Genomic DNA, 17448 nt, shown 5'->3' with positions numbered 1-17448 from the left:
AAATGAAGTTCTTAGCAATGCATATTACTAATCAAAAATTAAGTTTTAATATATTTATGGTAGGAAATTTACAAAATATCTTCATGGAACATGATCTCTACTTAATATCCTAATGATTTTTGGCATAAAAGAGAAATAGATAATTTTCATTTCACTTTTGGTGTGAAAGGGCTTTTACATTTGCAAAAAATAGAAACTTTTATATGAAAAAAAAAAAAATGAGCAAGCACAGGTGATAAAAAGTAACGCAAAAGTAACGTAACACATTATTTTCCATGAAAAGTAACTAAGTAACGCAATTGGTTACTTTTTTTAGGGAGTAACGCAATATTGTAATGCATTACTTTTAAATGTAACTTTCCCCAACACTGGTTCCGTGTCTTCAGGTGGCACCAGTGGACAGTCGAGGAGAGAGTTTGCTGGCGGCGCTCCAGGCCTCACCCCGGAGGAGACGCGTCTGTGGCCCGTCGTGTGTGTTTGACACCTCCATCAGCGGCCCAGACCACGAGGAGAAGCTCTCAGTCAACTCATCCATCGAAGATGCTGCTCCAAAGGTCTGTGGAAGTCAGAGCTCAAAACACTCATGCGTTTAAGGCAAAACACCACAGATGAATAGTGTAAACATGTTAATAGATATCACAATACTTACATTACCAATTGAAATGTTGTTGTTCGTTTTTCTGAAATGCTATTGTTAAATGTGCATTTAGAAGACAATGATAACAGTCCATTGGAAACACAACCAATCAGTGCAGATCTGGAAAGAATGACAGTATGCATATGGATATTTGTTTAAAAAGATGGACATTAGGTACCTAATTAAGATGGGTTGTAGTGATTAGGAACTGAAAATAATACTGTGTAACCTGCTCTTGTCATGAATGTACTTTTATTTTATTTTATTAATATGTTTTTTTAATGCATTATCTAATTAAATATGCACTATTATATTTATTTTTTTATTCATTGTTTTATTTTATTATTTTATTTTGTTTATTAAATATTAATACATTTTTAAAAAATGCATTTAAGTCATTATCTAATTAAATATACACTAATTTGCATTTATTTCCAGAAAATAAATCTGAATAACTGGATAAATTTGGTTCAAAATTGGTTCAAAATTCTCATTTGATTTTGTTGACAGGATTCTGGATTTCTCTTTTTGTTACTCCATAAATCAGAAAACACTGTCAATAGACAGTAAAAAATACATTTTCACCATGTTTTTAGGAATAAAATGTTAAATATAAATCAAGCAAATTATATATGAACAAACCTCTCAGTAGAAAGCTTCAGAATGTAGAAAGGAATAAAACTGTACATGTTGTGCTGCTGAAGTGGGGAAAAATGTGCAGCCTTTAAATATAGGTATTGAAACTGAAATCTACAACATAATAAAATAAACACTTAACTTTGTATTTGGATGTTTTCTTTCCACCAGTCTGAAAAACTAAATGTTACAGTTGCAAAACATCTAAAAAAAATCTCAAAATTGATCAGTGCATGAAAAAACACTGGTTGCCTTAAAAAAAAATCAAAAAATTTTATATTCATTTAAAACATTAATGTCAAGCATTTCAGCAGAAGTCAATTATCTGGCTGCTCTTGATGTTGATGGTGTGCAGGGTTGGCGTGTGTCGCGTGTGGTGGAGCCTCAGACGCTCCAGAGTAAAGAGAACGTCTTCTCCATCGCTGCAGCTCTTCCTCGGCCGTGTTACGCCTCTCTGATGAGTCCGCTGAGATCAGAGGAGAGACGTCCCTTCAGTCCGAGCGAACACACGCCGCTGCACATCGCACAGCAGCTCACCTTACTGGAGCAGGTGATCAAAACACCCCGATGCATTCATCAGACATACAGCACACACCACCGGTCAGAGGCTCAGAATAATTATGATTTTTTAATGTTGAAAGATTATTTTTTTTATGATCTCTTCTGCTCACCAGGGCTGCATTTATTTGCTCAAAAATACAGTTAAATTGTGAATTTATATAATAATCAGAAATGTTTGTTGAGCAGTAAATCAGTATATTATACTGATTTCTGAAGATCATGTGACGCTGAAGACTGGAGTAATGATGCTGAAAATACAGATTACAGAAATATATTACAGTTTAAAAGATATTCACATAGAAAACATTGTTATAATATTTCACAATTTTAATGTATATTTGATCAAATAAATACAGCCTTGGTGAGCAGAAGAGACTTCTTTCAAAAACAAAAAATCTTAAGTTTTTTTTATTTTTAATACATTTTTATAAATAATTTAATAATTATTCCAAACTTTTGGCTGGGAGTGTAACTCAAAATACATGTCCTTAATTTCCCATTTTCATTATCATCCTTTCTTATTTTATTTTGACATTATTATCACTATCATTCCTGTCTTTTCTGCTCTGTTCTCTCGCTGTCATTTCCTGATCCAACTCTAGGTGGAGATGCATGATCATCTTATTTTCATGCTGCTCTTGATTCTTGATTGGAAGCAGACTTTATATCGGGACAGAATCACTATATCATGTATGTTCATGTCTCATCGTCTGTTGTTTATGCAGGAAATATTTCAGGACTGTCATCCGGTTCACTTCTTGAACTCAAGAGCTCACGGAGTGACAGAAAACATTTCCAGGTGAGCGTCCGCTGTCCCAAACTGATTTTCTAACTGTAGTTCTTCTTCTAAAAACCCCCACCAATTTAAAAAATCACCTGAGAAAAGCAAAAGGTGGTTTAAATTGTAAAAAACCCTGCTGAGCAGTGACCACGGAGCATATTTTACATGCATAAGATTCAAAGCGTTTTTTGTCATGTGCACAGTGAGGAAAACAGGTTGTACAAATAAATTATTTCTTTGCTGTCCACAGAGAATGCCAAGACAAGTGCAAAAACTATGTAAAAAAACAAAAACTAAATAAACACACACTCAAACATAATAAAAAATAAAATAAAACTATGAAGTAGAAATATAAACTATGTAGATATAGAAGAATAGTACATCTGTATGTGCAAGTGCACAATATTGACTTAAGTGCAATATAACAGTACAGAGACATGTGCAAATTGAATGCAACTATGATAATAATAGCAGCAGCAGTATGATTAACAATGTGCAAATTGAGATGCAGCTACTTGATAATAGTAGCAGCAGTTACATTAACAAATGTGCAAAAATGAGGAGCAAAAAATAATTATCGCCTAAAATCTTGGTTTAAAAAATAAATGCATGTGCATATATTTATATTTCAGCTTCACGAATATGTCACGTATGTGTGCTCGTAACGGTGTAAATGTTGCTGTGTGTTGGTCAGGTGTGCGTCTCCGGCCTCCTCGCCTCTAGAGGGCAGCAGTCTGTTGGTCAGTGAGGTCTCGGGGCCCCAGGGGCCGCTGCAGAGGCTCCTCACACACGCAGACTGTGTCGCTAACTGGGTTTCTGCTGAACTCGTCATCTGTGACTCAACCAAGGTCATTCCTCAGAGTTTATTGAGTGTTTACGCATCTTAATGAAACTGGGTTATGAATGTTCACAGCAGAATCACTGTGAATTACATAATATCTGTAACATTAATAATGTTAATAGTAACTGCTTCACAGCTGTTTTAATTACTTTAATAATTAGTTTTTTTATTTATTTTGAATTCTTAATTGTTGTTTTTATTATTGCCATTTTGTAACATTAATAATAATAACTTCATAGATTTTAATTATTTTAATCATTAATTGTTTTAAACATTCTTTTTATAATAATAATAATAAATTATTGTATCATAGTAATCTATATTTCTATAACAATAATAAAAACTGCTTCACAGTGTTTTAATTGCTTAATTAATTATATATATAATTATAATATTAAATATATATATATATATATATATATATATATATATATATATATATATATATATATATATATAATTACTAAAACAAAGTAAAATTAAAATGAAAACAAAAAAATATTTTAAAAAATTACATATCAACAAAATTTATAATAGTAATAATATATTAATTATACTAAAATAACAACTAAAATAATTTTTTTTTGAAACCACAACCTAATTCACAAATTCCCATAATGTGAACAAAAAGACATTATATCATGCATAGAGAGCATATTTTTAGGACATATTTTAAGTGTTTTTTGCATCGTAATATTAATTTCATGCCAATTAAGAACATTTCTGTCCGTAATTCTCTGATATGCACACTATATATATATCTGCTTTTCCTAGCGTCAGGTGTGTTTGAATATCTGACTGTTTGTGTTTTATTTTTAGGCCCAGACAGCTTTACTTGCTCATTTTCTTGCTGTTGGCAAGTTCTGCTACGAGACGAGAAACTTCGCCACAGCCATGCAGATTTTGTCAGGTCTGGAGAACGTGATTGTGAGGCAATTACCGGTAAGAAACGAAACAGCCAAACGGCACGTAATGTGATAAATGATTCTGCGCTGAGAGAGCCATAACCTCATAAGCTCCACTGTATTTCTTATTTTTGCTGTATCTTATCTGGCGGCTCCAGCAGCTGAAATGTTAATTACATGTCTGTTAAACTGATTAAACACTAACTCTGTTTAAAAGCATCAAAGGGTTAGAATCGACATTCAGCATTCTGTGCAGAAACAAAGCAATGTTCGTCATATTTAGCGTGAAATGAAATTGCATGATGAATGTTTCTCATAAGCCATGCTTATTACGGTTTTAATTAGTTTGCCGGTGTTTCTCTTGTGTTGCCGGGTTTGTGTTGAACGCAGGCGTGGAGGCAGCTCTCTCTGAAGGTGTGCAAGGTTCTGGAGGAGCTCAGGGCTGTGCAGGTCAGACAGAGAGGAAATATAGGACAAAACACGCAGGGGTCCGTTTCATGTTTTAGGATATGATGGTTATACCTACCTGACTTTGATTTGGAAGACAAAACTTTATGAATTTATTATTTTAAACTAATTCTTAATTATGTTATTATATTGGTAATTATAAAAATATTATTTAAAACAGATATTATATATTATATGTAACATTTAATAATATTAAAAACAAAACTGCTTCACAGATATGCCTTATTTTAATTTGTTTTCATTCTTTTAAGCTAAATCCTAATTGTTTTATGTTATTATATTAATAATAAAATATAATTTTAAATGTATTATTATATATTATATGTAATATGTTATATATTAGTTTTCATTATTTTAATAATGTTTTAATTGTTTTAAACTAATTCTTAATAGTTTAAGTTATTATATTAATAATAATAGTATATTATGTTATTATATTTGTATTATTGCATATAATATCTATAACGTTAATAATATTAATAACATTATTTTAATATTTTTTAAACTAAGTCTCAAGTATTTCTAATGTAGTTATATATTTAATAATAATACTAATAAATAGTATAGTATATTATTATCTTAATATCATTGTATTATATAATTTTTATAACATTAATAATGTTATTTTTATCATTATTATTAATAAGAAGAAATACTGTTAATATTAAAATCGCTTTACAGCTATTTATTTAATTTCTTTTTTTTTTACAGTTAAATTCTCAATAGCTTCGAACATAATAATAATAATTATTATAATTATAATAATAATTGTGTTATTATAATAATAATTATTATTTTTATATATCTATACCATTAATAATAATAATAAAATCAAAACTGCTTCACAGCTATTTGTTTTAATTACTTTAATAATTAATTATTTTGTTTGAATTATTCCAAACTAACTCTTAATTGTTACTTTTATTATCCTCATCATATATTAATAACAAAGCTATTTTTTTTTTTTTTTAATTCTTACATAATCTCCAGACAGTAACATCATCCAAAATATCCTACAAAATATTAAATAACTTAATGAATTTTAAAACAGAAACTAAAAACATGCTTATCATGTATAAAGTCATTGTTTGTGTGAATTGTATTTTTAATGTTGCTTTGAACAATTAAATACATTCATGTATTTGGCAGATGCTTTCATCCAAAGCAACTTACATTGCATTAAAGGTTTACATGTTATCAGTTCATGCATTCTCTAAGAATCGAACCCATGACACTAGTGTTGCGAGCACATGCTCTACTGTTTGAGCGTCATTTATTGGTCTCACAGAAGAGAGAAGAGTGAGGTTTTAAGGTCTGTTAATGGTCTTGTTTCAGGTGTTTCTGAAGAGTGATAGTCTGTGTCTAATGGAGGGAGAGAAGGGCAGACGGCGGCCGACTCTCCCAGACGCTCACATCCTGGCCTTACACATCCAGCAGCTGGAGATCGGGGCGTTTACCATGACCAGCGGAGCGTACAAGTGGCCCAAACTGAGGTCTCATGAATGCACTTACATTTACATTCATGCATTAACAGACGCTTCTATCCAAACTGAGGAACAGGAACTCGATGCAATGTCTTTAAAGGAATAATTTACCCAAAAAATGAAAATCTGCTCACTATCAGACCATCTGAGATCAGGATGAGTTTGTTTCTTCATTAGATTTGTAGAAATGTGTCTCTGCATCAGTGTCTCAGCAATGGATGCTCTGCAGTGAATGGGTGCCGTCAGAATGAGAGTCCAAACAGCTGATAAAAACATCACAATAATCCACACCACTCCAGTCCATCACTTAACATCTGGAGAAGATAAAAGCTGAAACAAATCTTCTGTTGTCTCTCACATCAAAATCCAGCCGCATATTTGTTTAGAGCTGTTTTGTCTTGTAAACGCTGCTTGATCTGTGCAGATTTCTCTCCTCATTCAGACCAGAACACTTTTTCACTGGAGAAAGCGTTATTATGGATTATGGATTCATATTTTTGTTAAAAAAATATGCTACTTGTGGATTATTGTGATGTTTTTATCAGATGTTTGATGTCACTACAGAGCATCTATTGCTGAGACACTGATGCAGAGACACATTTCTATAAATCTGATGAAGAAACAAACTCATCCTAATCTTGGATGACTTCATTTTCAGGTGAACTATTCCTTAAAGCCTTTACATTACTATAGTATCTACCCAATGTGTGCTCGCGCTCTGCATGACAGACATGATGAGTTTGTGGAGCAGATGGTGTGTGATTGGAGATGTTTGGGGTCTGTGCCAGGAGCCGCAGGGCTGTTTTTGGAGGCAGGTTTTGGAGGTGGACATGCAGCTGGTTGTTGTACATCTGTAGCTCACAGCACACAGAATCAGGTCAATCACACACATTTAGATACTATGCATGTTTTTGATTCAATCTGGATTTCTGGAATCAAACTATAGTTTTATATTTGTGAATTGAGTAGATGATTCATAGATGTTGCATTGATAATAGTTTTATGGTTCAGTGCAGCTACTAGTATTGGTTGTGGCTTTGTGTTCAGAAACCTAAATGGTGTTTAAGTGGCATTGCTAAGTACTAGAACTCATACTGTCAAAAATTAAAAATATATATTGTTTTTTTTTCTAATATAAATTGTGATTGCGATTTAAAATGTGCTTTTATAAAAGTTCAGGTTTGCACAATTTGGCCAATATTTTGTGTTTATATATCAATATGGCTTAATAATAATAATTACATTTACATTTAGTCATTTAGCAGACACTTTTATCCAAAGCGACTTACAAATGAGGACAATAGGAGAAATCAAAACCAACAAAAGAGCAATAATATGCAAGTGCTATGACAACCCTCGGTTAGCCTAACGCAGTACACGCAGTAAGGTTTTTTTAAATAATAATAATAATAATAGTTGTTATTATTATTATTATTATTATTATTATTATTACAAAATAAATATCTAAAATTGCTAAATAAAAACTAAATAAAAATATTACTATTGTAATATTTCAGTGTAAAAACTTCAGATATTTGAAAAATATATAATTTTAATAATAATTGTATGTATTATTTTTATTTTGCATTACAGGTGTAAAACTGCAACACTACTATTTATGGGTGTCTTAAATGTTTAACCATTGTATTTTTATTTTGACAATAATAATAATAATTATTATTTTTATTATTAAAGAAAGCTGTTACATTTATTTTTATATAAATTTTCATGACTCATATTGTTTTAAAGCAGAATCATGAACTGTTTTACAAACATAAACAGTTTTAGTTCTTCTCAAATATATTGATTTAGATATTATAATTGTTATTATTACTACTACTAAATAAATAAAACTATTAAACAAAATAATAAATATTACTACTGTATTATTTCTCCGTATTTAAGAAAACTAATAATCATTTTATTTTATAGTACAGCTGTAAAATTGCAATGCTAATATTCATGGCTGTCTTATTTTCTTAATTTTACAATGTTTAACCAACTTTTATTTTGACTGTAATAATAACAATAATATTAATATTTATAATTGCTGTTATTTCATTAAATTTTTATTTATTAAAGGAACTTTTACAAACATCATAAACACTATAATCTTGTATTTTAATTATTTTAAATATAATTATTAAAATACAATTATTTTTATTATTATTACAACTACTGAATAAAACTATTAAACAAATTAAGAAAAATTACTAGTGTATTATTTCACTGTATTTAAGAAAAACAAAAATTTATTTTATAGTACAGCTGTAATATTACAATAACTCAATTTCTTCATTTTCAAATTTTAAAGAGCCGGTTTATGAGTGTTTCTCATTACAAACGACCCAAACTTGGATACAGATATGATTATTTTGATTAATTGTGCAGCCCTACAAACAGCACTCACATATTCTGCAGAATCTCCAAATGCTGTTCTTTCATTATTAAGAATGTTAAGCCAAACTCATGCTTCGAGTGTCTTGTCTCTTGTCTCCTTTCAGGAACATTGCACGTGTGGTCAGTCAGGTCCACGCATTTCAGGAGTGTCTCTATTCCTACCCTCCCGACCTTGAGCTGCAGTCGTACCTGCGTGGGCGAATCACTCGCTTCGGCAGATGTGACATCCCGCTCCTCGCCTCCGACAACCACATCAACTTCAGCCAGATGCCTGCCGCTCACCGGATCCACGACACGCTGCGCCGCGTCAAAGCGTCTTTCCAGTGACCGGCACAGATGTGTAACGAGCCAGAACTACGGCGACCAAGAGAGCTCAGTGCGCTGCAACTTAAGAAAACATCTGCAAATTAAGAAAACATTGTCATCTGTTTGACAGTACATGTGCTGCAAGTACACACAACACAACCAAATATAGAAACGCATGACAAATACTCACAACACAAACATACAGCTAAAACAGAAACACAGCAAATACTCACAACACAAACATACAGCTAAAACAGAAACACACTGCAAATACTCACAACACAAACATACTGCTAAAACAGAAACACAGCAAATACTCACAACACAAACATACTGCTAAAACAGAAACACAGCAAATACTCACAACACAAACATACAGCTAAAACAGAAACACAGCAAATACTCACAACACAAACATACAGCTAAAACAGAAACACACTGCAAATACTCACAACACAAACATACAGCTAAAACAGAAACACACTGCAAAAACTCACAACAAAAACATACTGCTAAAACAGAAACACACTGCAAATACTCACAACACAAACATACTGTTAAAAGAGAAACACACTGCAAATACTCACAACACAAACATACAGCTAAAACAGAAACACACTGCAAAAACTCACAACAAAAACATACTGCTAAAACAGAAACACACTGCAAATACTCACAACACAAACATACTGTTAAAACAGAAACACACTGCAAATACTCACAACACAACCATACTGTTAAAACAGAAACACAGCAAATACTCACAACACATACATACTGTTCAAACAGAAACACAGCAAATACTCACAACACAAACATACTGCTAAAAGAGAAACACACTGAAAATACTCACAACACAAACATACAGCTAAAAGAGAAACACATTGCAAAAACTCACAACAAAAACATACAGCTAAAAGAGAAACACACTGCAAATACTCACAACACAAACATACTGCTAAAACAGAAACACACAGCAAATACTCACAACACAAACATACTGCTAAAACAGAAACACACACAAAATACTCACAACACAAACATACTGCTAAAACAGAAACACACAGAAAATACTCACAACACAAACATACTGCTAAAACAGAAACACAGCAAATACTCACAACACAAACATACTGCTAAAACAGAAACACAGCAAATACTCACAACACAAACATACTGTTAAAACAGAAACACAGCAAATACTCACAACACAAACATACTGTTAAAACAGAAACACAGCAAATACTCACAACACAAACATACAGCTAAAACAGAAACACACTACAAATATTCACAATACAAACATACTGCTAAAACAGAAACACACTGCAAATACTCACAATACAAACATATTGCTAAAACAGAAACACACAGCAAATACTCACAACACAAACATACAGCTAAAACAGAAACACACTACAAATATTCACAATACAAACATACTGCTAAAACAGAAACACACTGCACATACTCACAACACAAACATACAGCTAAAACAGAAACACACTGCAAATACTCACAATACAAACATACAGCTAAAACAGAAACACAGCAAATACGCACAACACAAACATACTGCTAAAACAGAAACGCACTGCAAATACTCACAACAGAAACATACTGTTAAAACAGAAACACACTGCAAATACTCACAACACAAACATACTGTTAAAACAGAAACACAGCAAATACTCACAACACAAACATACTGTTCAAACAGAAACACAGCAAATACTCACAACACAAACATACTGCTAAAAGAGAAACACACTGCAAATACTCACAACACAAACATACAGCTAAAAGAGAAACGCACTGCAAATACTCACAACACAAACATACTGTTAAAACTGAAACACACTGCAAATACTCACAACACAAACATACTGTTAAAACAGAAACGCAGCAAATACTCACAACACAAACGTACAGCTAAAACAGAAACACACTGCAAATACTCACAACACAAACATACAGCTAAAAGAGAAACACACTGCAAATACTCACAACAAAAACATACAGCTAAAAGAGAAACACACTGCAAATACTCACAACAAAAACATACAGCTAAAAGAGAAACACACTGCAAATACTCACAACACAAACATACTGCTAAAACAGAAACACACTGCAAATACTCACAACAAAAACATACAGCTAAAAGAGAAACACACTGCAAATACTCACAACACAAACATACTGCTAAAACAGAAACACACAGAAAATACTCACAACACAAACATACTGCTAAAACAGAAACACAGCAAATACTCACAACACAAACATACTGTTAAAACAGAAACACAGCAAATACTCACAACACAAACATACTGTTAAAACAGAAACACAGCAAATACTCACAACACAAACATACTGTTAAAACAGAAACACAGCAAATACTCACAACACAAACATACTGTTAAAACAGAAACACAGCAAATACTCACAACACAAACATACTGCTAAAACAGAAACACACAGAAAATACTCACAACACAAACATACAGCTAAAACAGAAACACACAGAAAATACTCACAACACAAACATACTGCTAAAACAGAAACACAGCAAATACTCACAACACAAACATACTGTTAAAACAGAAACACAGCAAATACTCACAACACAAAAATACTGTTAAAACAGAAACACAGCAAATACTCACAACACAAACATACAGCTAAAACAGAAACACACTGCAAATACTCACAACACAAACATACTGCTAAAACAGAAACACAGCAAATACTCACAACACAAACATACTGCTAAAACAGAAACACAGCAAATACTCACAACACAAACATACAGCTAAAACAGAAACACAGCAAATACTCACAACACAAACATACAGCTAAAACAGAAACACAGCAAATACTCACAACACAAACATACTGCTAAAACAGAAACACAGCAAATACTCACAACACAAACGTACAGCTAAAACAGAAACACACTGCAAATACTCACAATACAAACATACAGCTAAAACAGAAACACAGCAAATACTCACAACACAAACATACTGCTAAAACAGAAACGCACTGCAAATACTCACAACACAAACATACTGTTAAAACAGAAACACACTGCAAATACTCACAATACAAACAAATACAAACACATTGCACATACACCAACAAAAAAAACACACTGCAAGTAGCACAGACCACAAAGGGGTCCCCAACATTGCTTACGAAGATTAACTATGCTTTTATTATGGTAAAAGTAGTAACCATGTATTGATTACCATTTGTATAACCACAGTTGTACAAATAATACGGTTAGTTTAGTGTGGTTAATTTACCATGGTTTAACTATAGTAACCTTTTTGTATTATTTATTTTTATATAATATATGTGTATATATATATATATATATATATATATATATATATATATATATATATATATATATATATATATATATATATATATCATATATAGGCTATTTATTTTAATAATAAAACCATGGTTAATTTAAGTTGTAAAAGTATCCAGCTTACATTCCACACATTTACAGTAATTGTGTAGTATGTCATCAGCTTATCTAGGCTTATAATAAGATGGGGAATTATATGACCAGGATGTTAAAATAAACAAAAAATCTCACCTTTTACAGTAGACTTTGATAGCATATCCTAACTAGGTTCATCGCCTGTTGCGGTTACCTTAAACATTTCTGATGTGGGCTGCGTGTCCCAAAAGCATCATAAACCTAAGTTGATCATAGCTCCATTGGTTTCAATGGGTCTACGATGTACTGTACTTAAGATTACGATGCTTTTGGGAAATACAGCCATGGTCTGTGCCTATTTGCAACATGTTTCTGTTTTTGGTTGTGTTGTGTGCTCTCAGCACATGTGCTGTCAAACAGATGATGTTTTCTGAATTTGCAAGTGTTTTTTTTTCTATTTGCATGTGTTTTTTCATTTGCAGCATGTTGAGCTCTCTGGGCCACCATACATAACTCCTTCAGAGACTCCTTCCATCTGAGCGCTGAGGAGAGATGATGTTCACATTCGCTCTCTGATGAGGAATTAGGAGTCTGTGCCAGAAAACCTGATCGTTTTCCTGTGAAAGCACAAGACGTGGGAGTTTTAATTGGTGATTTTCCTCATTTTAGGATGTGGAGGTGTTTTCTCATCTTTAACTTCAGTGTTGCGTGCTTCTTCAAGCAGCCTTATCCAGTTTCGGTTTAATGGATGATTTTCTTCAAAGAACAGAGTTTTTAGATATAAGTGTAAAGATATATGTGTTTAAGTTTTTGACAGCTACACAACCAAATAATGCAGTATGGATATTTATAGATTTATTGATAATTAATTATATTAATGCATTTTAGATAAGATTCAATTGTTTGAGATCGAAAAGCTTGAAATAATGCATTAACTCCTCCAGAGAATAGAGAAAATATACTTTTAATAATAGAGTAAATGCAGTATATTTCTATACCGAATCTTTAAATAATTGTGACATACTTTTGCATACATTTCAATATTTAACTCGTTGCATTTGCATTTCTCCATTTTGTGGTGCACTTTAAATTGGGACAATTTTATTTAACTGTTTTAAAGTTCAGTTACGCATCTTTTGCATTAGAATTAAATTAAACACTGTAGAAACTGAAAATATTCTCAGATGCATTGTCAATAATGTTCTTCTTAACTTAAAGGGATAGTTAAGAAGTTGTTCCAAACCTGTGAGTTTGTTTCTTGTGTTGAACACAAAAGAAGATATCTTGAAGAATGTTGGTTACCAAACAGCTGCTGGTCCACATTGATTTCCACAGTATGGAAAAAATACTATGAAAGTCAGTGGGGACCAGAAAGTGTTGTTTACCCAACATTCTTCAAGATATCTTCTTTTGTGTTCAACACAAGAAAGAAATGCAGGTTTGGTTTTCAGGTTGCAGTATATAAATAATACATTAATTGAATAGAACCAATTAATGTACATTTTTTACACTGCAGGATTACGAACGTATAAAATTATATAGGCATTACACACGATTTTCAATTAAATGACTGATGACTGTCAATTAAATAAGATTAATTTGCATTAAGATACACACACTGCTCGCTGTTCTTGGATGCTATCGTATCATATCACATGCGGGTGAAATAATGCGGTTTGAGCTCCGCGGTTTGTTTCGGAGTGTGACGCGGAGGCGAGGAAGCGCGTCGGATCCTCTTCATTGTTCGGCGGAGGATCAAAGCGCACCAGATAAAGGCTTTAATTGCGACTCAAAGAGCTCGAGCTCCTGCACTATAGATCACTGATAAAGGAAACAGTCAACATGTCGTTATCATCATTGTCCAGCTAAACGATCCTTTCCAAGGCTCTGTCTCTCATCCACAGACATTCAGATACAGTCTGATAACAGCAAATCCATGCAGTTAATCAAAGCCGCCTGACATGCCATTCGGATTTATCAGCAATATTATCGAACGGTCTTTGTTTCATCATGAAACCTCAAATAAACATGCAATTACATGAAGACTTTTGAATTGAGTCGTTATATTTCCCTCTAAAACAAAAGTGAAGACTAGATTTAAATTTATTGGTCTCCAGATTCAGCTTTATTGATTTGATTAAATTCAGCTTTACAACTTATAGCATGAGCAACATTAATTATGCATAACCCTACATGCACATTTGTGCATATGCAGAATTAAAATGTTATTTAAAACCAATAAATGTAAGTAAACAACTTTAGGTTGGTGCAGTGAGATGTGTTCACTGTCTCTAGTAGTTGTATTGAGTCAGTGGATCAGTCTTAACTTGTCCGGGTGGGAATTTGCATTTGAACTGCTGGTCAATCAAAGTTAATTGTGTTGCTACTGTAATCCCTTTGATCGTGATTTTACGCTTCTGTGATGGACAGTGGCGCCAGAGACTCCACAGGTGTTAATACACCACCATTTAAACTACAGTCAAAACACCTTAGTGTGTGTGTGTGTGTGTGTGGAGACACTACACTACAGTACATAAAAAACATGTTAAAAAAAAAATCACTAGGAAGCGACAACATGTATATTCTGATCGCTGGATTGATCATTTCATTTCAGAATAAGCCTGAAAACCAAAAAGAAAAAAAGGCTGATATATAAGTCAAATTTGGGAGCAGATATGTTGAAGTGTCTTGTGAAGATTCTGACCATTTGACTTTTTAAAAGTAACTTATATAATAATTGTATAATTTGTTTAATGAAAAATGTATATTTTTAAGAATAAATTAAAATGTAAATACAAAAGTCTGAAGGTAAAATAAGTCAAATACAAGGATTTATTAGCAGGATATGGTAAAATAATTGGTCAAATTAAAACATTTTAAAAGTTTGACCAAAGTTTGATGTAAACAGTACTCTTATAAAGTATTATTACGATTTCAAATAATTGTTTTCTATGTTAATATATTGCAAGATTTTCAGCATCATTACTCCAGTCTTAAGTGTCACGTGTTCCTTCAGAAATCGTTCTAATATACTGTATGCTGCTCAAGAAATATTATTATTATCAATATTGAAAACAGTTATGCTGCACAATATATTTGTGGAAGCCGTGATATAAGCAATCAATACATATTTCGCATGATATATAGGAGTCAAATACAAAGATTTATTATCAGAATTATGCTGAAAATTGGTGTAAAATATTTAAAAAGTTTTAATAATCATTTAAGGTCGTTGTTTTTAAGTTTCTTGGCTTTAAGCTTTAAATTCCCAATATTAACTGCAGTTTTTGCCATAAATGCGCCACTCGGATCCAGTTGTTCCGACACTCCATCTGTGTTTGAAGAGGGTGCAGACAGCTGGATGAGACAGAGGTTCTCACAGACAAACTGGCGCCAGGCTTTTTCACACGATCACAGGATATGTAAAGACTTCAATAACGACCCATTAGGCCTAATGATTGAGAATCGATCAGGTGTTAACTCCTCCATGCATATGTTAATGTGATGCGGCACGGGGCTATATATATTCAGGCCGCTTTTGAAGGCTTCTTGGATTGTACTCGGATAGATTCACTTCCTCAGACACACAGACCGCAATCATGGTGAAGAAGTTTTCTGTGGACTGGCTCGCCCAAAGCTTTCACCATTCGCCGCCTCAAGACGTTCTGGAGCCGGAGAAAAAGACGCACAGGCCACACGTACCGTGTGTGGTTCAACCGAGACCTCCAACATCATACGATAAGATTTATTTGCAGCTGAAACCAAAGGTTATGAACGCTGAACAGGAACCAGAGACCGTTAAAGAGAAGGAGGCCACAACTCCGGTTACGCAAAGAAGCTGCTCATCTCCAAGCTGTGAGTATGCGCGCTTCCATGCATTTTGGGTTTTTATTCATGTGAATGGAAATAGAGCGCGTTTTAATGTTATATTTCATGTTCAGTTTCAGAAAACAGCGGCTATTCGTCTGGTTATGAGAGCGAAGCGGCCGCGTCTGAATGCGCATCCATCGAGACGCGAAGAATCAGAACCAAATTCACTCCGGAACAGATCGACAAACTGGAGAAAATCTTCAGCAGACACAAATACTTGGACGCGGGAGAGAGAGTGAAAACAGCTCTGAAACTCAGCCTGTCAGAAACTCAGGTGAGACGCGCGCATTAAACTCACTCCAGGACTTCATTTACATTTAGCCAATTATTTTCTCGAAATGCATTCATGGGAATAAAAAGCCTCCTCTCATACACCAATAAATTTCACAAAATGTCAAGGAATTGGCTAATAACACTTGAATTAAATAGTATTTTTTGGTAAAACATACTCCAATAATCGCATTTGAAATGATTGGAAAAGTAACGTTTTGTAAAATAGAACGCATTTTAAATGTATCGTTTTGTTCTTCAGGTCAGAACTTGGTTCCAGAACCGCAGGATGAAGCTGAAGCGAGAAGTCCAGGAGATGCGCGCTGACTATCTGCTGCCTCAGATGCTGCTTCCGCTTCAGTACCACTGCTGCGACAGACAGCGACTTCCGTTTCCGCGTCACGGCGCGCTGATGCCGCAGATGATGCCTCTGGTTCCTCCTCACCAGCTCACGATGCAGAGCCAGCATTACTACTGAACACTGACACATCCAGAGACTCGTGCCTTTAAAACACTTACATCACATTCTGTGTGCAATATCTGTACAGTTATGTTTTTTTTTTCGTTAAAAAAGTGTTTAATTAAAAATAAGAGTTTATTTATTATCAGAAATAAAGTATGTTTTATGACTAAGTTTGCGTCACTGGTGATTTATCAGTAACTTTACAGGCTTAAAGTTAACATTTGATTAGATTGGTTTCAGAAGTGAATCGATCTGAAATATTTGTTCTTCAAATGCATTTAATCTTAATCAGTTTCCTTTGAAGTTATTGTGACATGCACTGAACAGAGTGACTTGATTCAGGAATTCAGTGTTTTCTTGGATCATTTC

The 17448-nt window shown here is 33.3% G+C and overlaps 2 protein-coding genes across 2 annotated transcripts in view; both read left to right on the top strand.

The window, feature by feature from the left end:
- The window catches only part of LOC306884225 (kinase non-catalytic C-lobe domain-containing protein 1-like), a gene marked incomplete at its 5' end in the record, with an annotated part of 47675 nt that extends 37798 nt beyond the window's left edge, over positions 1-9877 (top strand). The window contains 8 exons of the mRNA XM_079439944.1: positions 387-554; positions 1629-1823; positions 2560-2633; positions 3310-3463; positions 4276-4398; positions 4752-4811; positions 6165-6322; positions 8818-9877. Coding sequence (XP_079296070.1) covers positions 387-554; positions 1629-1823; positions 2560-2633; positions 3310-3463; positions 4276-4398; positions 4752-4811; positions 6165-6322; positions 8818-9040 — 1155 coding nt within the window. The 3' untranslated portion in view covers positions 9041-9877. The remainder of the gene's footprint in view (positions 1-386; positions 555-1628; positions 1824-2559; positions 2634-3309; positions 3464-4275; positions 4399-4751; positions 4812-6164; positions 6323-8817) is intronic.
- Positions 9878-16075: 6198 nt separating this feature from the next.
- LOC306884224 (homeobox protein vent1-like) lies at positions 16076-17094 on the top strand (the record flags this gene model as incomplete). The annotated part of the gene is made up of 3 exons (XM_079439943.1): positions 16076-16331; positions 16418-16620; positions 16879-17094. 3 exons carry the CDS (start codon positions 16076-16078, stop codon positions 17092-17094), a joined length of 675 nt encoding a protein of 224 aa, XP_079296069.1.
- Between the last annotated feature and the right edge of the window lie 354 nt (positions 17095-17448).

Source organism: Barbus barbus, assembly GCF_936440315.1.
Source record: "Barbus barbus genome assembly, chromosome: 18".
In the NCBI taxonomy this organism is placed as follows: domain Eukaryota; kingdom Metazoa; phylum Chordata; class Actinopteri; order Cypriniformes; family Cyprinidae; genus Barbus; species Barbus barbus.
This window is presented reverse-complemented; position numbering and strand designations above follow the sequence as displayed.